The sequence below is a fragment of the Choloepus didactylus genome, chromosome 9 (genome assembly GCF_015220235.1).
Source record: "Choloepus didactylus isolate mChoDid1 chromosome 9, mChoDid1.pri, whole genome shotgun sequence".
Classification (NCBI taxonomy): Eukaryota; Metazoa; Chordata; class Mammalia; order Pilosa; family Megalonychidae; genus Choloepus; species Choloepus didactylus.
Window position 1 is genome coordinate 62,429,095 of NC_051315.1, and position 21,282 is coordinate 62,450,376.

At 35.8% G+C, this 21,282-nt stretch overlaps 1 protein-coding gene across 7 annotated transcripts in view; it reads left to right on the forward strand.

Annotated features, from left to right (window-relative positions):
• The window catches only part of MAP3K20 (mitogen-activated protein kinase kinase kinase 20), a 237,716-nt gene that overhangs the window by 11,262 nt on the left and 205,172 nt on the right, over nucleotides 1-21,282 (forward strand). For 5 of the 7 annotated variants that reach the window (XM_037849344.1, XM_037849339.1, XM_037849342.1 and 2 more), the window contains exon 2: nucleotides 1,429-1,621. In XM_037849344.1, the coding sequence (XP_037705272.1) occupies nucleotides 1,463-1,621 (159 nt within the window). In that variant the 5' untranslated portion in view covers nucleotides 1,429-1,462. Of the gene's footprint in view, nucleotides 1-737; nucleotides 1,258-1,428; nucleotides 1,622-21,282 lie in introns of those variants that run through there. The other 2 variants (XM_037849340.1, XM_037849343.1) reach the window with 2 other exon arrangements.

The following is a 21,282-nucleotide window of genomic DNA, read 5'->3' on the forward strand; positions in this document are numbered from 1 at the left end:
ATAGTAAAATGCCCATATACTTTCACCTTTCCCCTAGATTTACCAGTTCCTAACATTTTGCCACATTTGCTTTCTCTTTATATTGTTACATACTGTTTTGTGCGGGATTTGGTCAGAGGGCTGAACCATTTTAAAGCAAGTTACAGATACAGTGTTTTTATACTTCCATATATCTCTCCCAAGGACAAGGACATTCTCCTACAAAACCAAAGTACTGTTTACCATGGCTAAAATAATATTATCTAATGTGTAGTTACTAATCAAATTTCTCTAAAATCCCAGTAATGCTTTCTATAGATTTTTTTTTATCCAAAATCTAGTCAAGGATCATGCATTGCATTTAGCAATCATGTTTAAGTCCTCCTGATGCTAGACATTCTCGTGCTCTTTTAAAAATTCTTTACAACATTGACAATTGTGAAGAGTCTAGGCCAGCTATTTTGTAGATTGTCTTACAATATGGATTTGTCTTTTTGCTCCCTCATTGTATAAGTCCTGGTTTACAACTTTGGCAAGAGTATTTGTACAGAATCCAGCAGTTTTTAGCTTTTTAGGTAGATTCAAAGTTTTAGTCCTTTTTTTTATGTTTTATTTTTTCTTGCTAATCTGTGGTTTGGCATGGAGTATTAAAAGAATGACACCTGAAGAATATTAAAATTCCTTAGACCACACAAAATATCACTCTTATAATCTCTGGGAGGGTAATCTGTTCCTCTGGAAACAAGCATAATATTTTTTATAGAATTCTTGGCAGTGTTCTTTGGATGATTTAATGCTTTATAATCAAGGGCAAATTTTCTCCTCTTTAATTAAGTTTTGCTACAGTATATAGACCAGAAGTCACTTCTGGAAAACACTTAACCAGCTTTTCTATCATCCCTAAGGTGAAAGTTTGCTTTTAGAATCTAAATACTGAATGTGTGTTCAGTTTGCAGTATTTTGGCCATCCTTGTGCCAGAATGATCAGTTGCTTGGGTTATGTATATTTTGTATGAAGTGAGCTCAACGTGGAGAGACGGCATGCCTCAGATGCCAGAAGAGCTATGCAAGCGTGCTGTTGAAAGCATGCTTCCCGTTTGTCAGAGCTTCATGATAGGAGACCTGGTGACACAGTAGCCTTTTCACAGAGCTCCTCGGGATGTGCAGGAAGTGCTGCTTTCAGGTTTTGTCAGGGGGGAAATCTGGGCCATTTCTTTGTGGACAGCTGCGTTTCAAAGTCTGAACAAGTTGCTACTGAATTTTGCATAGGCTGCCACGGTGAGTGTTTTCATTTTGATTTGTTTATTGTCCTGCTTTTCTTCTTCCTAAGTCAGCAAGGTTCTTTCTGGAAGTTTCAGAGGACTCATTTTACACTATCTAAAGTGGAATTCAAAAGATTCTTTCTAATATCATATTTGTAATCCAACTCTTCTTTCTCTTTCTCTGCAGATTTTGTGGAAGTATAATACTTTGTCATTATGCAATGTCGTCTCTCGGAGCCTCCTTTGTGCAGATTAAGTTTGATGACTTGCAGTTTTTTGAAAACTGCGGTGGAGGAAGTTTTGGGAGTGTTTATCGAGCCAAATGGATATCACAGGACAAGGAGGTGGCTGTAAAGAAGTTACTCAAAATAGAGAAAGAGGTAAGGTCTATCTCTGCCGTCAGAAACAGTCGCGATAGCACTTATGTAAGCTTTAGCAATCTAGAGTCAGAGGGTCACGGGGATGGAAGAGACCTCACGAGGCCTTTGGGGCTGATCCATGAAGCCCTTTCCCAGCTTCCATTCTGGGAGCCCCATAAATAGAAATTATTGCAGCATTGAGTTCTATTAGGGGTCATCAGAACTGAGAGGATTTCTTTCCATGGTGTGAAAGACCAAATGTTCTCTGAGCTCTCCTAGAGGCAGAGGTGAGATTTCAGACCGTCCCAAGGCTTCAGGGTTTTCTTTTCCTTAGGTCAGCCAAGAGGAGTCAGTAGAGTAATGTGTAAAGTTTTCATCCTCTTTCCCTTTCTCTCTTAGAATTTGAGGTTGTCAGGAGTTGTCTTTTAAGAAGATGAAAAGCACTATTTTTCTACTGAAATAAGTAATACCAGCTTCTGGGATTTCATACCTACTTGAGGCCAGTGTTTAACAAAGAATCAACTGGTACCGGACAGAGCTGCTCCACTTGTAAAATCAGAAAAGAATCTTGGCTTTCAAAGCCAGGATTTGGGGCTGGTTTTAGACCAGTCTAAAACTTTTAGGCGCTTCACCTTTCTCAGGAACGTGACACAACACAGTCCCCACATTCAGTTTGTTACTGTGAGAATAAAATAAATTGCAGAGCTGGCCTGCAGGGTCTCAGTGGCATAAATAGCTTTTAATAGCTACCTTCTGGAGCTTGTTCTGGTCATTTCTATTATATCCTATTTTGGCTAATTATTGTTCTTTTCAATATCTTTTTAAAGTGAACTTTTACATACATATCATTTTATCTCCCTGAATGATTTCAAATTTTTCATTAACTGCTTTCAGTGAACCGGAGCAACTGATAAAAATGGTAGAACTTTGTGGCATTTCCTTCCAGTAGTGCATGTGATCACCAGCTGTGTTTCCAATGACTGAAGCTAGATCAGAAGGACTACGATAGCTCTCTCTTTGGCTATCTATAGGTTTTGGAATGCATTAAGATGTGAGAGCTTTTAAAGCCAAAACAGAAGGACACTATGTAGGAAAAGTTTGTACCTTCCTCCCCCATTTCTTGATCAAAAATTTTCTTGAATGGTAGCCAAGAGAATAAAACATTTCTAGTCTGAACCTAGCTTCTCTTATGTAGTGAATGCATAAGCCCATATAGACAAATGTTATTATCCCTATTTTATAGATTGGGGAAATAGAGCTCTGAGAAATTTATTAAGCTGTCTTAGGAAGGACAAGTGAAATCCAGAAGTCAGACCTCCTGTTCTTTGTTTGTTTTTTTTTTTAACTCTGAGCCTCCTAGATGACCAAAGAATAATAGAAATAAATCAACTCCAAATTTAAATTCAAAGAAGTATGTAAGTATGCCAGTATTTTAAGCATTAAGCCATGTATATTCAGTACAATGAACATGTTCTTATATAATTGGTGGATGTGGGAAAGACTTTATGAGACATAAAAGAGATTTTGGAAGGAAAGCATTAATTGCTGTCCATTCACCTCTGCCCCACCCATACATAATACCTGTGTACTGTCTGTCTGAGAGAGAGCCATGAAAATGACAGGAAATCACAGAGGTGAAAGCAGGAATTGGAATAACTGCCAACTCTTGCTTTTGTTTAGGTATTTAACTTGAGTGTAGAGTTCAGAAATTGAGTTGATAACAGTAAACTGCAGGAGAAATAAGAAAAACAGAAACTCAGTTTCAGGTTTGGCAACTTGGTTTAGTCAGTGAATGTCAATGATATTATATGGTGACACAGTAGATTAGGGTAAAGTATCCACACTTACTGAATCAACATGAATTTACAATGTAAACAGTTCTGGGTAGGAGTTGGCAGAGAAGTTGGGAAAGAAATATGCATTCCTTACGTAACTTATTGTTGTACGAAATATATTGGTTTTGCTAACTAGGTGTTTTTTTAAGTGATAAGATAAAGGTAATAAACTCAGTAGATTCAATCCCAGGCCAATTGGTAATTTTTGCCAATGAGTTTTGGCAGCAATGGAACATAATAAAATGTTTGTAGCTTACCTCCTGTGACTCTTCAAGAATGATATATCTGAATTTATCTGTGTTTTATGAACTTAAAGGAAGGTAAAGAAAGTATGTATTGAACTCTTTACTGTTGCTTATGTCAGGGGGTAGAGGAAGACTGTTTGCTATCACTTTATTTGTTGTCGTTTAGTTTTGTGCACATGTGTTGCTTTCCTCTGTTTTAGTGAAGATATATTACTTTTCTAAATAAGAAAAAAGAAAAATGGCATTTACTTAAAAGGTCAGTACTTCTTTAAAACTTTACTCTAAAAGATTTTTTGTTACTTTTAAATTCTTTTATTAGAGTAGTTGTAGGTTTACAGAAAAATTATACATAAAATACGGAGTTTTTATATAATACCCTATTATTAACACCTTGCATTAGTGTGGTCACATTTGCTGCAATAGATGAAAGAACATTTTTATAACTATACTATTAACTATAGTCCATGGTTTACTCTAGGGTTCATTGTTTGTGTTGTATAGTCCCATGCATTTCTTAAAAATTCTTTTTCTAGTGACATATATACAACTTAAAATTTCCAGTTAACCACATTTAAATTCAATTGATATTTCAGTGCTGTTACTTACATTCACCATGTTGTACTACCATCACCAGCACCCATTACCAACTTCTCCTTTCATCCCAAATAGAAACTGTACAATTTAAGCATTAATTCCCCATTCCCTATCCTAATCCTGGTGCCTTGTAACATATATTCTAGTTTCTGATTCTATGAATATACTTATTCGAATTATTTCATAACAGTAAGATCAAACAATATTTGTCCTTTTGCATCTGGCTTATTTCACTCAACATGATGTCTTCAAGGTACATTCATGTTGTCACATATGTCAGAACATCATTCCTTTTTATACTTGAATAATATTCCATTGTACATATATACCATATTTTATTTATCCATTCATTGGTTCATGGACATGTGGGTTGACCCCATTTTTGGCAATTGTGAAGAATGCCACTGTGAACATTGGTGTGCAAATATCTGTTCGAGTCCCTGCTTTCAATTATTTTGAGTATGTACCTAGAATTGGGATTGCCAAGCCATATGTTAATTCTTTCTTTATCTAAAAAAGAAAAACAAAGTGGGAGGACTTACACTTCCTGACTTTAAAGCTTACTGTAAAGCCACAGTAGTCAAAACAGCATGGTACTGGCACAAAGATAGACATATTGATCAGTGGAATTGAATTGAGAATTTGTAGATAGACCCCCAGATCTATGGTTGACTGATCTTTGATAAGGCCCCCAAAACCACTGAACTGGGACTTAACAGTCTCTTCAACAAATGGGGCTGGGAGAGGTGGCTATCCATATCAAAGAGAATGAAACAGGACCCCTACCTAACACACTGTTCAAAAATTAACTCAAAGTGGATTAAAGACCTCAATATAAGAGACAGCACCATAAAACTCCTAGAAGATAATGTAGGGAATCATCTTCAAGACCTTGAATTAGGAGGTCATTTCTTAGACTTTACACCTAAAGCACAAACAACGAAAAAAAAATAAATGGGAGCTTCTCAAAATCAAAAGCTTTTGTACCTCAAAGGAGATTGTCAAAAAGGTGAAGAGGCAGGCATCACAATAGGAGAAAATATTTGGAACCATGAATCTGATAAGAGAGTGATTATCTGACATGTATAAAGAAATCCTACAACTCAATGATAATAGTACAAACAGCCCAATTATAAAATGAGCAAAAGATATGAAGATGCTTCACTGAAGAGGAAATACAAACAGCTAAAAAAACACATGAAAAATTATTCATCTTCACTAGCTGTTAGGGAGATGCAAGTTAAGACCACAATGAGGTACCATCTTACACTAATTGGAATGGCTGCCATTAAACAAACAGGAAGCTACAAATGTTGGAGAGGATGTGGAGAAATTGGAACTCTTATTCATTGCTGGTGGGACTGTATAATGGTACAGCCACTCTGGGGGGCAGTCTGGCGGTTCCTTAGAAAACTAGGTATCAAGTGTACCACTTTGAATGTATTATGTCCCCCAAAATGCCATTATCTTTGATACAGTCTTGTGTGGGCAGACATATTAGTGTTGATTAGATTTTAATTCTTTGATTGAGTGTTCCCATGGAGATACTACCCACCCAACTGTAGGTGATAACTCTGATTAGATAATTTCCATGGAGGTGTGGCCCTGCCAATTCAGCATGGGCCTTGATTAGTTTACTAGAGCACTATATAAGCTCGGACAGAAGGAGCGAGCTTGTTACAGCCAAGAGGGGCACTTTGAAGAACACACAGGAGCTGAGAGAGGAGCTGCAATTTACAGAGACATGTTGAAGATGGCCGTTGAAAGCTGAGTTTTGCCGACGCTTTGGCGTACTAGCCAGGAGTTTGCCCTGAGAAGCTGCAGCCTAGAGAGGAATGTCCTGGGAGAAAGCCATTTTGAAACTGGAACTCTGGAGCAGGCACCAGCCATGTGCCTTCTCAGCTAACAGAGGTTTTCCAGACTCCACTGGCCATCCTCCAGTGAAGGTACCTGATTGTTAATGCCTTACCTTGGACACTTTATGGCCTTAAGACTGTAACTGTGTAACCAAATAAACTCCCTTTATAAAAGCCAATCCATCTCTGGTATTTTGTATTCCGGCAGCATTAGCAAACTGGAACGTCGAGTTTCCCTTCGATCCAGCAGTTTCCCCAGAAGTTCTGAAAGCAGTGACATGAACAGATATTTGCACACCGATGTTCATAGTGGCATTATTCACAATTGCCAAGAAATGGAAACAATCCAGATGCTCCTCAACATATGAGTGGATAAACAAAATGTGGTATATACACACGATGGAATACTACACAGCAGTAAGTAGGAATGAGGTCATGAAACATATGACATGAATGAACCTTGAAGACATAATGCTGAGTGAAATAAGCCAGACACAAAAGGAGAGATGTTGTATGTTACCACTCATGTGAACCCTGTGAAAAATGCAAAATAAATATTTTATATTATAGAATGTAGAGGACCTAGAGATAGAGACAGCAACTAGTGAAGGGGGAACTATAATCTAATAAGAACAGATAAGCTATTGAGAGTAATCTCAATGTTACGGGAATGCTCAGGATTGATTATGGTTTGCAAATTTTCTTGGGTATGGTAGGAACAGGTTGGAAGCAATAGGTATTTTAGGTTATTTGTTTTTCTTATTTCTTTGTTTTGTTTTGTTTTTTTAAATTTTTTGATAAAGTAAAAAAAAAACTATTGCATTAAAAATTAGCTTCAAAGTAGTTATTTTAGGTTTTTTGGTTTTTCTTATGTCTTTGATTATGGTTTGTTAATTTTGTTGGGGTATGATAGGAACCTGTTGGAAGCAAAGTAGTTATTTTAGTTTATTTGTTTTTCTTAATCCTTTGCTTTGTTTTGTTTGAAATGTTGTGGGGTTTTTTTTTTTTGTCTTTTTTTTTTTTAATTTTTTGATAAAGTTAAAAAAATTAAAAAAAAATTCTTTATTTAACATTCTAAGGAACCACCAGATTGTCTTCCACAGTGACTGTACCATTTTACATTCCCATCACATCCTTTCCAACATTTGTAATTTTCTCATTAGTCATTCTCATTGTCTAATTGTGGAATTTCATTGTGGTTTTGATTTGCATTTCCTTGATGGCTGACGATGTTGGGCATCTTTTCAAGTGCTTTTTGGCCATTTGTATATCCTTTTTGGGAAATATCTATTCACATTTGTCCATTTTGTATTTGAGCTGTTTGTCTTTTTGCTGTTGAGTTGTAAGATTTCTTTAAATATTCTGGATAGTAAACCCTTATTGGAGATGTGGATTCCAACTATTTTCTCCCACTGTATAGGTTGTTTTATTTTCATGATAAAGACCTCTATTGCACAAAAGTTTTAAATTTTGATGAAGTTCCATATATCTATTTTTTTTTCTTTTGTTGTTCTTTGGATGAAAAATCCAAGTAACCATTGCCTAACACAAGTTCCTAAAGATGTTTCCCTATGTTTACTTCTAGGAGTTTTGTAGTTCTGGTTCTTATATTTAGGTCATTGGTCCATTTTGAGTTGATTTTTGTATATGGTGTGGGGTGCAGGTCCCATCTTCATCCTTTTGCATATGGACATCCAGTTTTCCCAGGACTGTTTCTTGAAGAGACTGTTCTTTCCCTTATCAAAAATCAATTGGCCATAAATGCGAGGGTTGATTTCTGAACTCCAATTTGATTCCATTGGTCTATATTTCTGTGCTTGTGCCAGTACCATGCTGATATTTTTTTTTTTTTTTAGTTTTTTAATTAGAGAAGTTGTAAGTTTATAGAAAAATCATTAGAAAATACATGAGTAAAAATACAGAGTTCCCATATACCCATTCCCCTATTATTAATTCTTTATATTAGTGTGCTTACAATTACTGCAATAATAATAACCCTTGTTACAATTAATGAAAGAATATTATAATTGTACAATAACTATAGTCCATAGTTTACATCAGGGTGTATTTTTTTCCCAGTGTACTACCCTATTCTTAATACCTTGCATTAGAGGGTATATTTGTTATAATTCATGAAAGAACATTTGTATAATGCACTATTAACTATAGTCAGTCATTTACAATAGGGTTCACTTTGTTGGCTAGTTCTATGTTTTATCTTTTAATTTTTATTCTAATAACATATATGACTTAAAATTTCCCATTTTAACCACATTCACATATATATAATTCAGTGCTATTAATTACATTTATAATGCTTTGATACCATCACTGCCATCCATTGCCAAAAGTTTACAATCAACCCAAATAGAAATTCCGTAGAAGTTAACTCCCCATTCCCTACCCAGCTCCTGGTAACCTGTATTCTATATTCTAAGTCTATGAGTTTGCTCATTCTAATTATTTTCTATCAGTGAGATCATATAATATTTGTCCTTTTGTGTCTGACTTATTTCAGTCAACATAATAATGTCTTTAAGGTTCATCCATTTTGTTGCATGAACCAGAATTTCGTTCCTTTTTAATGCTGAATAATATTCCATTGTGTATATATATTGCATTTTGTTTATCCCTTCATCAGTTGAGGGACACTTTTAGATTCCAGCTTTTGGCAACTGAGAATAATGCCACTGTGAACATTGGTGTGCAAATGTCTGGTCAAGTCCCTGCTTTCCTTTCTTTTGGGTAAATGTCTAGTAGAGGGATTGCCAGGTCATATGATAATTCTGAGCTTTCTGAGAAACTGCCAAATTGTCTTCCACAGTGGCTGCACTATTTTACTTTCCCACCAACAATGAATGAGTGTTCCTATTTCTCCACATTCTCCAATACTTGTAATTTTCTAGTTTTTTAATGGTAGCCATTCTAGTGGTTGTGATGTGGTATCTCATTGTGGTTTTGAATTGCATTTCCTTAATAGCTAATCATGTTAAACATCTTTTCATGTGCTTTTTAACCATTTGTATATCCTCTTTGGGAGATATCACAAGTCTTTTGCCCATTATTTAATTGGTTTGTCTGTCTCTTTATTTATTTGTAAGATTTCTTTAAATATTCTAGATATAAACCCTTACTGGATATGTGGTTTCCAAATATTTTCTCCCATTGAGTACGTTGTTTTTTCACTTCTGTAATAAATTCTTTTGATGCACAAAAATTTTTAATTTTTAGGAGGTTCTTTTTATCCTTTTTTTTCTTTTGTTGTTTTCTTCTTACTTTGGGTATGAAGTCTGAGAAACCATTGCTAACACAAGACCCTGAAGATGCTTCTCTACATTTTTTTCTAAGAGTTTTACAGTTCTGTTTCTTATAATTAGGTCTTTGATCCATTTTGAGTTAATTTTTGTGAATGGTGTGATTTAGGGGTCCTCCTTCAGTCTTTTGAATGTGGATATCCAGTTCTCCCAGCACCATTTGTTGAAGAGACCACATTTTCCCAGTTGAGTATTGTGCCAATTGCTGAGTATGTCTGTTCCAATTATGCATTCTGGCACTGGGGAAATAACTACAGAATTGGTCCGGGGACTCATTGGACCCACTGAGAGACAAACCTGAGCTAAAACTCCATTGATCACCTGACCTCCATAATCTCCAATTCTGACTGACTGACCAGAGTGACGTTTTGGGCCTCCTGGAATTAATGTCACTTCTGAACCAGTGTCTAATGATCCCCAAAATATCTGATCATTTTGCTTTCCCCAATGCACAGTTACCCTGGTAAAAGGCCATAGGTCCCCCTGGAGAAGGCTGGAAGGAAGATTAACAGTATAAATTTTTGGCAGTGAAACAGGGTCGTTCCCCAAGGGTACCTGGCCTTCCCCTCATTCAAGGGGCTCTGGATCTGTAAACTGTCTCACACAACTGTGGGGATGCATGAATCCAAATTCCATAGGGCAGTATGCATGAGTCCAAATTCTATAGGGCAGGTAGTGAACTGGCAACTCCGATGAAGGTATCTGATGAACTCTTCAGGAAACACTTCACCAGCTAGCCAAAGAAGTGAAGGTCCTTTGTCTTTCTCACTTAAAAGTCTTCAATTGATTGGATTAAATCCAGCTCATTGAATTCTCTCATTGTGGAAGACATGCCCTTTGTTGATGTAATTAGTCACAGCTGCAGCCAACTGACTGATGATTTAATAAACCAGCCTTTTGGTTTATTAGCCAGCCACAAATGTCCTTGCAGTAATGGTTAGGCCAGTGCTTGCTTGACCAGACACCTGGACACCATCACCTGGCCAAGTTGACACATGAACCTAACCATCACAAGTATACTTGGCAGCCTTGTCAAAAATTACTTGGCTGTAGATGTAAGGGTCTATTTCAATATGATTCCATTGATCTCAGTATCTGCCCTTGTGCCAGTACCATGTTTTGACCACTGTAGCTTTGAAATAAGCTTTAAAGTTACGAAGTTCTTTTATTTCAAGCTGGTTTTGACTCTGAGCCCCTTACCTTTCCAAATAAATTTGATAATTGGCTTTTCCATTGCTCCAAAGTAGGCTATTGAAATTTTGATTGGGATTGCATTGAATCTGTGAATCATTTTGGGTAGAATTGACATCTTAACAATATTTAGTCTTCCCAGTCCATGAGCATGGAAAGTCCTTCTGTTTATTTAGATCTTTTTAAATTTCTTTTAGCAAAGCTTTGTAATTTTCCATGTGAAGTCCTTTACATCCTTGGTTAAATTTATTCCTAGATATTTGATTCTTCTGGTTGCTATTGTAAATGGAATTTTTAAGATTTCTTCTTCAGATTGTTCTTTTCTAATATATAGTAATGCAACTGATTTTTTGGTGTTGATCTTGTACCCTGCCATTTTGCTGAATTCATTTATTAGTTCCAGTAACTTTGTTGCAGATTTTTAGGATTTTCTATATATAGACTCATGTCGTCTGCAAATAGGGAATGTTTTACTTCTTCCTTTGCAGTTTGGATGCCTTATCTTTTACTTGCCTAATTGCTCTGGCTAGAACTTTCAGTGCAATATTGACTAAGAGTGGTGACAGTGAGCATCCTTGTCTTGTTCCTGATCTTCGATGGAAAGCTTTCAGTCTTTCACTGATGTTAACTGTGGGTTTTCATATATACCCTTTATCATGTTGATGAAGTTTCCTTCTATTCCTAGTTTACTGCATGTTTTTATTATAAAAGAGTGCTTGTATTTTGTGAGATGCCTTTTCTGCATCAATTGAGATGATCATGTGGTATGTTTTTCTTTGTTCTATTAATCTGGTGTATTACATTAATTGTTATTTCTTATGTTGAACCACCTTTGCATCCTTGAGTTAAAAGCTAATTGAACATAGTGTATAATTCTTTTAATGTGTTATTTGATTTAGTTTGCTAGTATTTTGTTGAGGATTTTTGCAACTATCTTCATAAGAGATATTGCTCTATAATTTTCTTTTCTTGTGGTATCTTTATCTGGCTTTGGTATGAGGATGATGTTGGCCTCATAAAATGAGGTAGGAAGTGGTCCCTCCTCTTCAATTTTTTGGGAAGAGCTTGAGCAGTGTTGGTGTTAATTCTTCTTGAAATATTTGGTAAAATTCCCCTGTGAATCCATCTGGTCCTGGACTTTTCTTTTTTGGGAGATATGTGATTACTGATTCAGTCTTTTTACTAGTTGTTTGTTGTTGAAATCTAATTCTTCTTGAGTCAGTGAAGGTAGTTTGTGTATTTATAGGAATTTGTCCATTTCATCTAGTTTATCTAATTTCTTGGTGTATCATTGTTCATAGTATCCTCTCCTAGTCCTTTTTAGGTCTCTGGGTTGGTAGTAATGTCCCCATTTTCATTTCTGATTTTAGTTATTTTTGCTCTTTCTCTTTTTACCTTGTCAGTCTTGGTAAAGGTTTGTCAATTTTATGCTCTTTTCAAAGAACCAACTTGTGATTTCCTTGATTCTCTCTGTTGTTTTTTCCATTCTCTATTTCATTTATCTCCACTCTAATTTTTGTTATTTCCTTCCTTCTGCTTGCTTTGAGTTTGCTCTTCTTTTCTAGATCATCCAGTTTTGAAGTTAGGTGTCTGATTTGAGGCCTTTCTTCCTTTTTAATATAAATATTTAGAGCTGTACATTTCCCTCTCAGCACTGCTTTTGCTGCATCCCCTGAGTTTTGGTATGTTGTGTTTTCATTTTTATTCACCTTACATATTTCCTACTTTCCCTTGTGATTTCTTCTTTGACCTATTGGTTGTTTAAGAGTATGTTGTTTAATTTATGTATATTGGTGAACTTTCCATTTTTCCCACTCTTAATTTCTAGTTTCATTCCATTATGTTCAGAGAAGATATGTTGTATGATTTCAATATTTTTTAATTTATTGAGGCTTGTTTTGTGACCCTAACGTATGATAAAGGGAGTGTCTGTCACAAGGTTTTCACAATTACATGGTCACATGATAAAAACTATAAAATTATATGGTCATCGTCAAGCATCAAGGCTACTGGATTACATTTCAGTAGTTTCAGGTATTTCCATCTAGCTATTCTAATACGCTAGAAACTAAAAAGAAATATCTATATACTGCATAAGAATAACCTCCAGAATGACCTGTCAACTCTGTTTGAAATCTCTCAGCCACTGAAACTTTATTTTGTTTCATTTTTTCCCCCTTTTGGTCAAGAAGATGTTCTCAATCCTATGATGCCAGGGCAAGGCTCATCCCTGGGAGTCATGTTGCATGTTGCCAGGAAGACTTACACCCCCAGAGTTGTGTCCCACATAGTGGGGAGGGTAATGAGTTTATTTGCAGAGTTGGCTTAGAGAGAGAGAGGCCGCATCTGAATATGCAGTCCTTTACCTGTTTCCCATAGTTTTGAGGAAAGGTCTTGAAGGCCCCTCTGTTGTTTTTGCCCACGGTGGGTTGGAACAATGGCCACCCTCAGAGCTGGGCACCTAAGTGATCTGAAGTAGCTAATCAAAAGCAGTGATCACCTACTGCACCACACACCCCTGGATCTTGGGGAACTAGGTCTTTATATCCCACCCTGACACTAGCAAGCCGTGCCAGGGGCCAGGGTTGAGTACTGTATTGCTGCCTGCTGCTAGGCGACGGTAGTCTCTGCTTGGAGAGTGCATTTCACTGGTCTTTACCACATTTTACCAACCTCTTCCTCCTGCTCCTTTCTGGATGCTGCACAGTGTTCTCCTTGACTCCTGAGTTTCAGACTAGTTGAGTCTGACAGTTCCTGCATGTTTAATAGTTGTTTTGGTAGAAGGACTGATTCTTGGAGCTTCATATTCTGCCATCTTCTCACATCCCTACCTAAAACTTTACTTTTTAAAAACTTTTAAATCTAGAGGAGAAAATTGCAGAAATGGTATCATGAACTCTAGTATACCCTTCCCCCAGACTCACCACTTATTAACATTTTGCAAAATTTGCTTTCTCTATATATTGAATTATTTATTTATGTGGTCATACATTTTGTTGTTATTCTTTTTGCTGAACCAGTTGTAAATTGCAGATGTTATGTCCCTTTTTTCCTAAGCCCTTCAGTGTCTGTCTCCCAAGAGCACAACCTCAGTACACCTATCAAATTCAGGAAATTTGCTGTTGATGTAATATTTATTATACAGTCTATATTCAAATTTTGCCAATTGTTCCAAGAATTTCTGCTTACAGCAATTTTTTTCCAACCCAGGATCCAATCCAAGATTGCATGTTGCCTTTAGTTGACAAATCTCTTTAGTATGCTTTAATCTGGAATAGTTGCTCTGCCTTTCTTTGTCTTTTAAGACTTTCACTTATTTGAAGAGTGTAGGACTGTTGTTTTGTAGAATGTTGTTCATTTTGCTCTCCCCCTCCCCCATGAGGATGATGATTATATAACTACATAGCTTTTAAGGTTTTATATTTTTGGTAGGAATGTTATATAGGTCACATGTCTTTGGCATGTTGTAATGGGAGTTGTGTGATGTCAGTTTATCCCTGACATTATTGGTGATGTTAATTTTGTATCTGTGGTTAAGAGGGGTCTACCCAGTTTCAACACAGTAAAAATACCTATTTTGCCTTTCTCATTAATAATTAAGCTATTGGTAGACACTTTGAAACTATGTAAATATCTTCCCACAACAAACTTTGACCCAATGTTTTAAACATGCTCTGATGATTCTTGTTTGAATCAAAATATTATGACATTTTACTATGCAAAAAGCAAAGAATTCTAGATAAATGAGAGTTTTGCTTTCTTCCTTTATTTATTTATTTATTCATCTATCTATCCATCCATCTTTCCATTCATTTATTTATCATTTCATTGTAGACTTATGGATTCTTTTTAAAATTCAAAGTGATATCCATTACTACTGTTACTCATTTTTATGCTTAAATTGTCCTCGATTTAGCAAGTAAATACCCCTTCAAGCTGGCTCCCATCATTTTTTGAACATTTCTTTACTTTCTGACACAAAATGATAACTCCACACTTATTTAGTTTGTGTCCCATTCCTGGAATCAACTATTACTTCAAGAAGCCCTGATTCAAAATACCTGATACTGGAGTAGTATTTAGAAATCAAGATTTGTGTATAGGATAGCTAACTGTAGACTTTTCAAAAAGAACCTTTGCCTTGTTAGCAGAAATGATGGTTACAGATGCATTTCATTTATGGAAGCATTTAATTTGAAATTTAAAGTTACACCTCTGGAAAGCTAGGATATATGGTATGCTGTTAGAAATGTAAATTGTTGAACCTGTTTGGCAAAGAGTTTAGCAGAATGTATCAGAAATCTTTAAATGTTTATTTTCTTTAGGCTAGAAATTTTACTTTTAGGACTTTATACTAAGGATAAATCGGTGATGTGCAGAAAGGTTGATATAATAGGATGTTCACCTTAGACTTATAATGTTGAGAAATTGGAAACAATCCAAGTATCCTAAAATAAATTGTTTAAATTATGCTACATCTCTGTAATGGAATTCCTTCCATTTGGAAGAATCTTTAAAGAAATAGGAAAATGCTCATAATATATTGCTATGTGATGAAAGCAAGCCACAAAACATTATATGTCCTATGATTCCAAATGTATACTTGGTAATTGTATGGTGTTTTTATTTTTTTCATACTCTCCTTTGTTTTTCCATATTTCTCTATGATGATCTCTTTTCTTTTTTTTCCCCTAATACTTTATTATGAAAATCTTTGAACGTAAAGAAAAATTTTAAAGAATTTTATGGTGAATATCTGTATACCTACTACCTAAGGTCTATTGTTAACATATATACATGACATCATATATATGGTATATGGTGTGTGTGTGTGTGTGTGTGTGTGTGTGTATATATATATATATATATATAAAACTAGCTATCCCTCATCCATCCATCTTTCTCTTTTGAGGTATTTCACAGTTGAAGGCATCAATACACTTTCCCATAAATACTTCAGAATGTGCATTACTCTTAGAGTTCAGCATGTGTTTGTAGTATTGTTTTCAGGTAAAATTTATATACAATGAAATGCACAAACCACTAAGTTTTGACAAACACTATGTGATCCATTTATTTACTTTTATAATAAGAAAAAATGCAATTAAAAATTAGAGCTCTGACATTGTTAATTTCCAAGGATGGTCGCGTGAACTGAGATTTATAAAACTCTTTACTATGTCACAAATCACTAATTTTCCAATCTCAGTATGTACCTCTAAAGTGATTAATATTGACTTTTACATTGCTTTTCCATAGCAGTGCTAAAAGACCTCAATGATAATTTAGCTTGTTATTTGCAGATTGATTTACAGTGTACTAGCTAGTTTTGTAATTAAAAAAAAGTTTAATTGGAAAAAATGTTGTGATCATCAGAATATATACCAAAGACAAGACAAGAAGGCACTATTGTATCTTCTTGATAAATTCCAGATGAGCTGTGATTAACCTGAACTATTTACGCAGAAATTTAAACAAGGAATGGAGGGGGCAACGAAAGACATTATGATTGCAGGGTTCTATTGATAGCTACTGACCAAGATGTGAACAGTCCTCATACAACAAAAAGTTCATCAGCTTCACCCTGTGACTTTTCAAAAAGGGTTAATCACATCAACTTAATTTTACTCTTGCAATGTTTGATGATATGTATATTAAACCACATATGTCTATAAATGGTGTTTTTTTTCTGTCAAGGAGAGATGGAAACCTGAAAGCCTTTGTGTTAACTTGAACTCTGTTGATACTCAATTGATGTTAGGAAGCTAGATTTAAATATGAAATATGAAAGAAACATGATTCCTTTTTACCTCCTTAAGAGAACTGAAGCAGAATTCTCGACAGATATTTCATTTACCTTAGTTTTTGCAAGGCACTACTCCCTTTATTCTAAAAAAAGGGAAAAAAAAAATCCTGCCAAATTTGGCTATCAGAGAAATGTTATAAGCCAGATAAACACAAGTTTCAAAACTGTTCCCATTGTAAATGTTTATAGATAAAGAGGGAAGATTGAAATGTCAAAACTGATAGGAACAATCAGTAACTTTTTATATAAAGGGGAAAGTATCAGTGTGAAATAGAAAATACAGTCTTAAAAACTGACACAGAACTCAGAAAGAGTTAAAAATAAAAACTTTTATTATAAATAGTTTATCAGCAGTATTTTGTGCTTAATAGAAGGCAAGTTCAATGCTTGTTACCACTTTTATTAGCTCACCAGAGAGCCTTTTTTTTTTGTAGTTCTGTAGCTGAAAGACTTTTTATTAATGAATTCTTTGTATTTTACTTTAATTATAGGAATGCTGTTTTTTTTAATATTCATTTTATTGAGATATATTCACATACCACACAGTCATATAAAACAAATCATACATTCGATTGTTCACAGTACTGTTACATAATTGTACATTCATCACCAAAATCAATCCCCAACACCCTCATTACCACACGCACAAAAATAACGAGAATAATAATTAAAGTGAAAAAGTGTGCTTCAGGTTTTAAAGAGGGAAGGATAGTGAGGCATTTGCCTTGGGCCCCAAATTTAAGGGGCACCAAAAAACTCAGGAAATAGTATTTGAATGCAAGGTTTTAAAAAATCAAAAGTAATGCAAAAAGTCCATGGTGAACAAAATATCAAAATTTCAAATACAGATAACATTGGTAATGGTGCCATGCCAAGCCATTTAAGAGCATGATGCAAAGGTAGAATATCAACAATACTAATTTTTTTTTTTTTAGAGATAACAGTAAAAATAATGTTTATTGTTTATTTTCTGATTACAACACAAATATATGCTCCTTGAATAAAATTTGGAAAACATATAAAAGTTTCAATGAGAAAAAGTAAAAATTACATATAACCCAACTTTTTAAAGTAACCAAATTTCTTATTATATTTCAGTTTTTTTATCTTCATTTTATTGAGATATATTCACATACCACACAGTCATACAAAACAAATCGTACTTTCGATTGTTTACAGTACCATTACATAGTTGTACATTCATCACCTAAATCAATCCCTGACACCTTCATTAGCACACACACAAAAATAACAAGAATAATAATTAGAGTGAAAAAGAGCAATTGAAGTAAAAAAGAACACTGGGTACCTTTGTCTGTTTGTTTCCTTCCCCTATTTTTCTACTCATCCATCCATAAACTAGACAAAGTGGAGTGTGGTCCTTATGGCTTTCCCAATCCCATTGTCACCCCTCATAAGCTACATTTTTATACAACTGTCTTCGAGATTCATGGGTTCTGGGTTGTAGTTTGATAGTTTCAGGTATCCACCACCAGCTACCCCAATTCTTTGGAACCTAAAAAGGGTTGTCTAAAGTGTGCGTAAGAGTGCCCACTAGAGTGACCTCTCGGCTCCTTTTGGAATCTCTCTGCCACTGAAGCTTATTTCATTTCCTTTCACATCCCCCTTTTGGTCAAGAAGATGTTCTCCGTCCCACGATGCCGGGTCTACATTCCTCCCCGGGAGTCATATTCCACGTTGCCAGGGAGATTCACTCCCCTGGGTGTCTGATCCCACGTAGTGGGGAGGGCAGTGATTTCACCTTTCAAGTTGGCTTAGCCAGAGAGAGAGGGCCACATCTGAGCAACAAAGAGGCATTCGGGAGGAGGCTCTTAGGCACAACCATAGGGAGGCCTAGACTCTCCTTTGCAGCAACCGTCTTCCCAAGGGTAAAACTTATGGTAGAGGGCTCCACCCATCAAACCACCAGTCCCCTATGTCTGTGGTCATGTTAGCCACCATGGAGGTGGGGTAGGCGAATACCCCTGCATTCTCCACAGGCTCCTCAAGGGGGCACTACATCTTTTTTTTTCCTTGTTTTTCTTTTTTTTTTTTTTTAACTTTCCCTTCTTTTTTAAATCAACTGTATGAAAAAAAGTTAAAAATAAAACAAACATACAATAAAAGAACATTTCAAAGAGACCATAACAAGGGAGTAAGAAAAAGACAACTAACCTAAGATAACTGCTTTACTTCCAACATGTTCCTCCTTTACCCCAAGAAAGTTACCTAATATAGCAACATTTCTGTGAACTTGTTCCTACTATATCCATCAGAAATTAACAGACCATAGTCATTCCTGGGCATTCCCAGAACGTTAAATAGCTTATCTGTTCTTCTTGGATTATTGTTCCCCCTTCCTTAATTGCTCTCTATTGCTAGTTCCCCTACATTCTACATTATAAGCCATTTGTTTTACATTTTTCAAAGTTCACATTAGTGGTAGCATATAATATTTCTCTTTTTGTGCCTGGCTTATTTCGCTCAGCATTATGTCTTCAAGGTTCGTCCATGTTGTCATATGTTTCACGAGATCGTTCCTTCTTACTGCCGCGTAGTATTCCATCGTGTGTATATACCACATTTTATTTATCCACTCATCTGTTGAAGGACATTTGGGTTGTTTCCATCTCTTGGCAATTGTGAATAATGCTGCTATCAACATTGGCATGCAGATATCTGTTCGTGTCACTGCTTTCCGACCTTCCGGGTATATACCGAGAAGTGCAGTCGCTGGATCGAATGGTAGCTCTATATCTAGTTTTCTAAGGAACTGCCAGACTGACTTCCAGAGTGGCTGAACCATTATACAGTCCCACCAACAATGAATAAGAGTTCCAATTTCTCCACATCCCCTCCAGCATTTGTAGTTTCCTGTTTGTTTAATGGCAGCCATTCTAACCGGTGTTAGTTGGTATCTCATTGTGGACTTAATTTGCATCTCTCTAATAGCTAGTGAAGCTGAACATTTTTTCATGTGTTTCTTGGCCATTTGTATTTCCTCTTCAGAGAACTGTCTTTTCATATCTTTTGCCCATTTTATAATTGGGCTGTCTGTACTATTGTCATTGAGTTGTAGGATTTCTTTATATATGCAAGGTATCAGTCTTTTGTCACATACATGGTTTCCAAAAATTTTTTCCCATTGAGTTGGCTGCCTCTTTACCTTTTTGAGAAATTCCTTTGAGGTGCAGAAGCTTCTAAGCTTGAGGAGTTCCCATTTATCTATTTTCTCTTTTGTTGCTTGTGCTTTGGGTGTAAAGTCTAGGAAGTGTCCGCCTAATACAAGGTCTTGAAGATGTTTTCCTACATTATCTTCTAGGAGTTTTATGGTACTTTCTTTTATATTGAGATCTTTGGTCCATTTTGAGTTAATTTTTGTGTAGGGGGTGAGGTAGGGGTCCTCTTTCATTCTTTTGGATATGGATATCCAACTCTCCCAGCCCCATTTGTTGAAAAGACCATTATGACTCAGTTCAGTGACTTTGGGGGCCTTATCAAAGATCAGTCGGCCATAGATCTGAGGGTCTATCTCTGAATTCTCAATTCGATTCCATTGATCTATATGTCTATCTTTGTGCCAGTACCATGCTGTTTTGGCAACTGTGGCTTTATAATAAGCTTCAAAGTCAGGGAGTGTAAGTCCTCCCACTTCGTTTTTCTTTTTTAGAGTGTCTTTAGCAATTCGAGGCATCTTCCCTTTCCAAATAAATTTGATAACTAGCTTTTCCAAGTCTGCAAAGTAGGTTGTTGGAATTTTGATTGGGATTGCATTGAATCTGTAGATGAGTTTGGGTAGAATTGACATGTTAATGACATTTAGCCTTCCTGTCCATGAACATGGAATATTTTTCCATCTTTTAAGGTCCCCTTCTATTTCTTTTAGTAGAGTTATGTATTTTTCTTTGTATAGGTCTTTTACATCTTTGGTTAAGTTTATTCCTAGGTACTTGATTTTTTTAGTTGCTATTGAAAATGGTATCTTTTTCTTGAGTGTCTCTTCAGTTTGTTCATTTCTAGCATATAGAAACATTACTGACTTATGTGCATTAATCTTGTATCCCGCTACTTTGCTAAATTTGTTTATTAGCTCTAGTAGCTGTATCGTCGATTTCTCAGGGTTTTCTAGATATAAGATCATATCGTCTGCAAACAATGAGAGTTTTACTTCTTCTTTTCCAATTTGGATGCCTTTTATTTCTTTGTCTTGCCGGATTGCCCTGGCTAGCACTTCCAGCACAATGTTGAATAACAGTGGTGACAGCGGGCATCCTTGTCTTGTTCCTGATCTTAGAGGGAAGGCTTTCAGTCTCTCACCATTGAGTACTATGCTGGCTGTGGGTTTTTCATATATGCTCTTTATCATGTTGAGGAAGTTTCCTTCAATTCCTACCTTTTGAAGTGTTTTTATCAAAAAGGGATGTTGGATTTTGTCAAATGCTTTTTCAGCATCTATTGAGATGATCAATTGATTTTTCCCTTTTGACTTGTTAATGTGTTGTAACACATTGATTGATTTTCTTATGTTGAACCATCCTTGCATGCCTGGAATAAACCCCACTTGGTCATGGTGTATGATTTTTTTAATGTGTCTTTGGATTCGATTTGCAAGTATTTTGTTGAGGATTTTTGCATCTATATTCATTCGGGAGATTGGCCGGTAGTTTTCCTTTTTTGTAGCATCTTTGCCTGGTTTTGGTATTAGATTGATGTTAGCTTCATAAAATGAGTTAGGTAGTGTTCCATTTTCTTCAATGTTTTGAAAGAGTTTGAGTAAGATTGGTGTCAGTTCTTTCTGGAGAGTTTGGTAGAATTCCCCTGTGAAGCCATCTGGCCCTGGG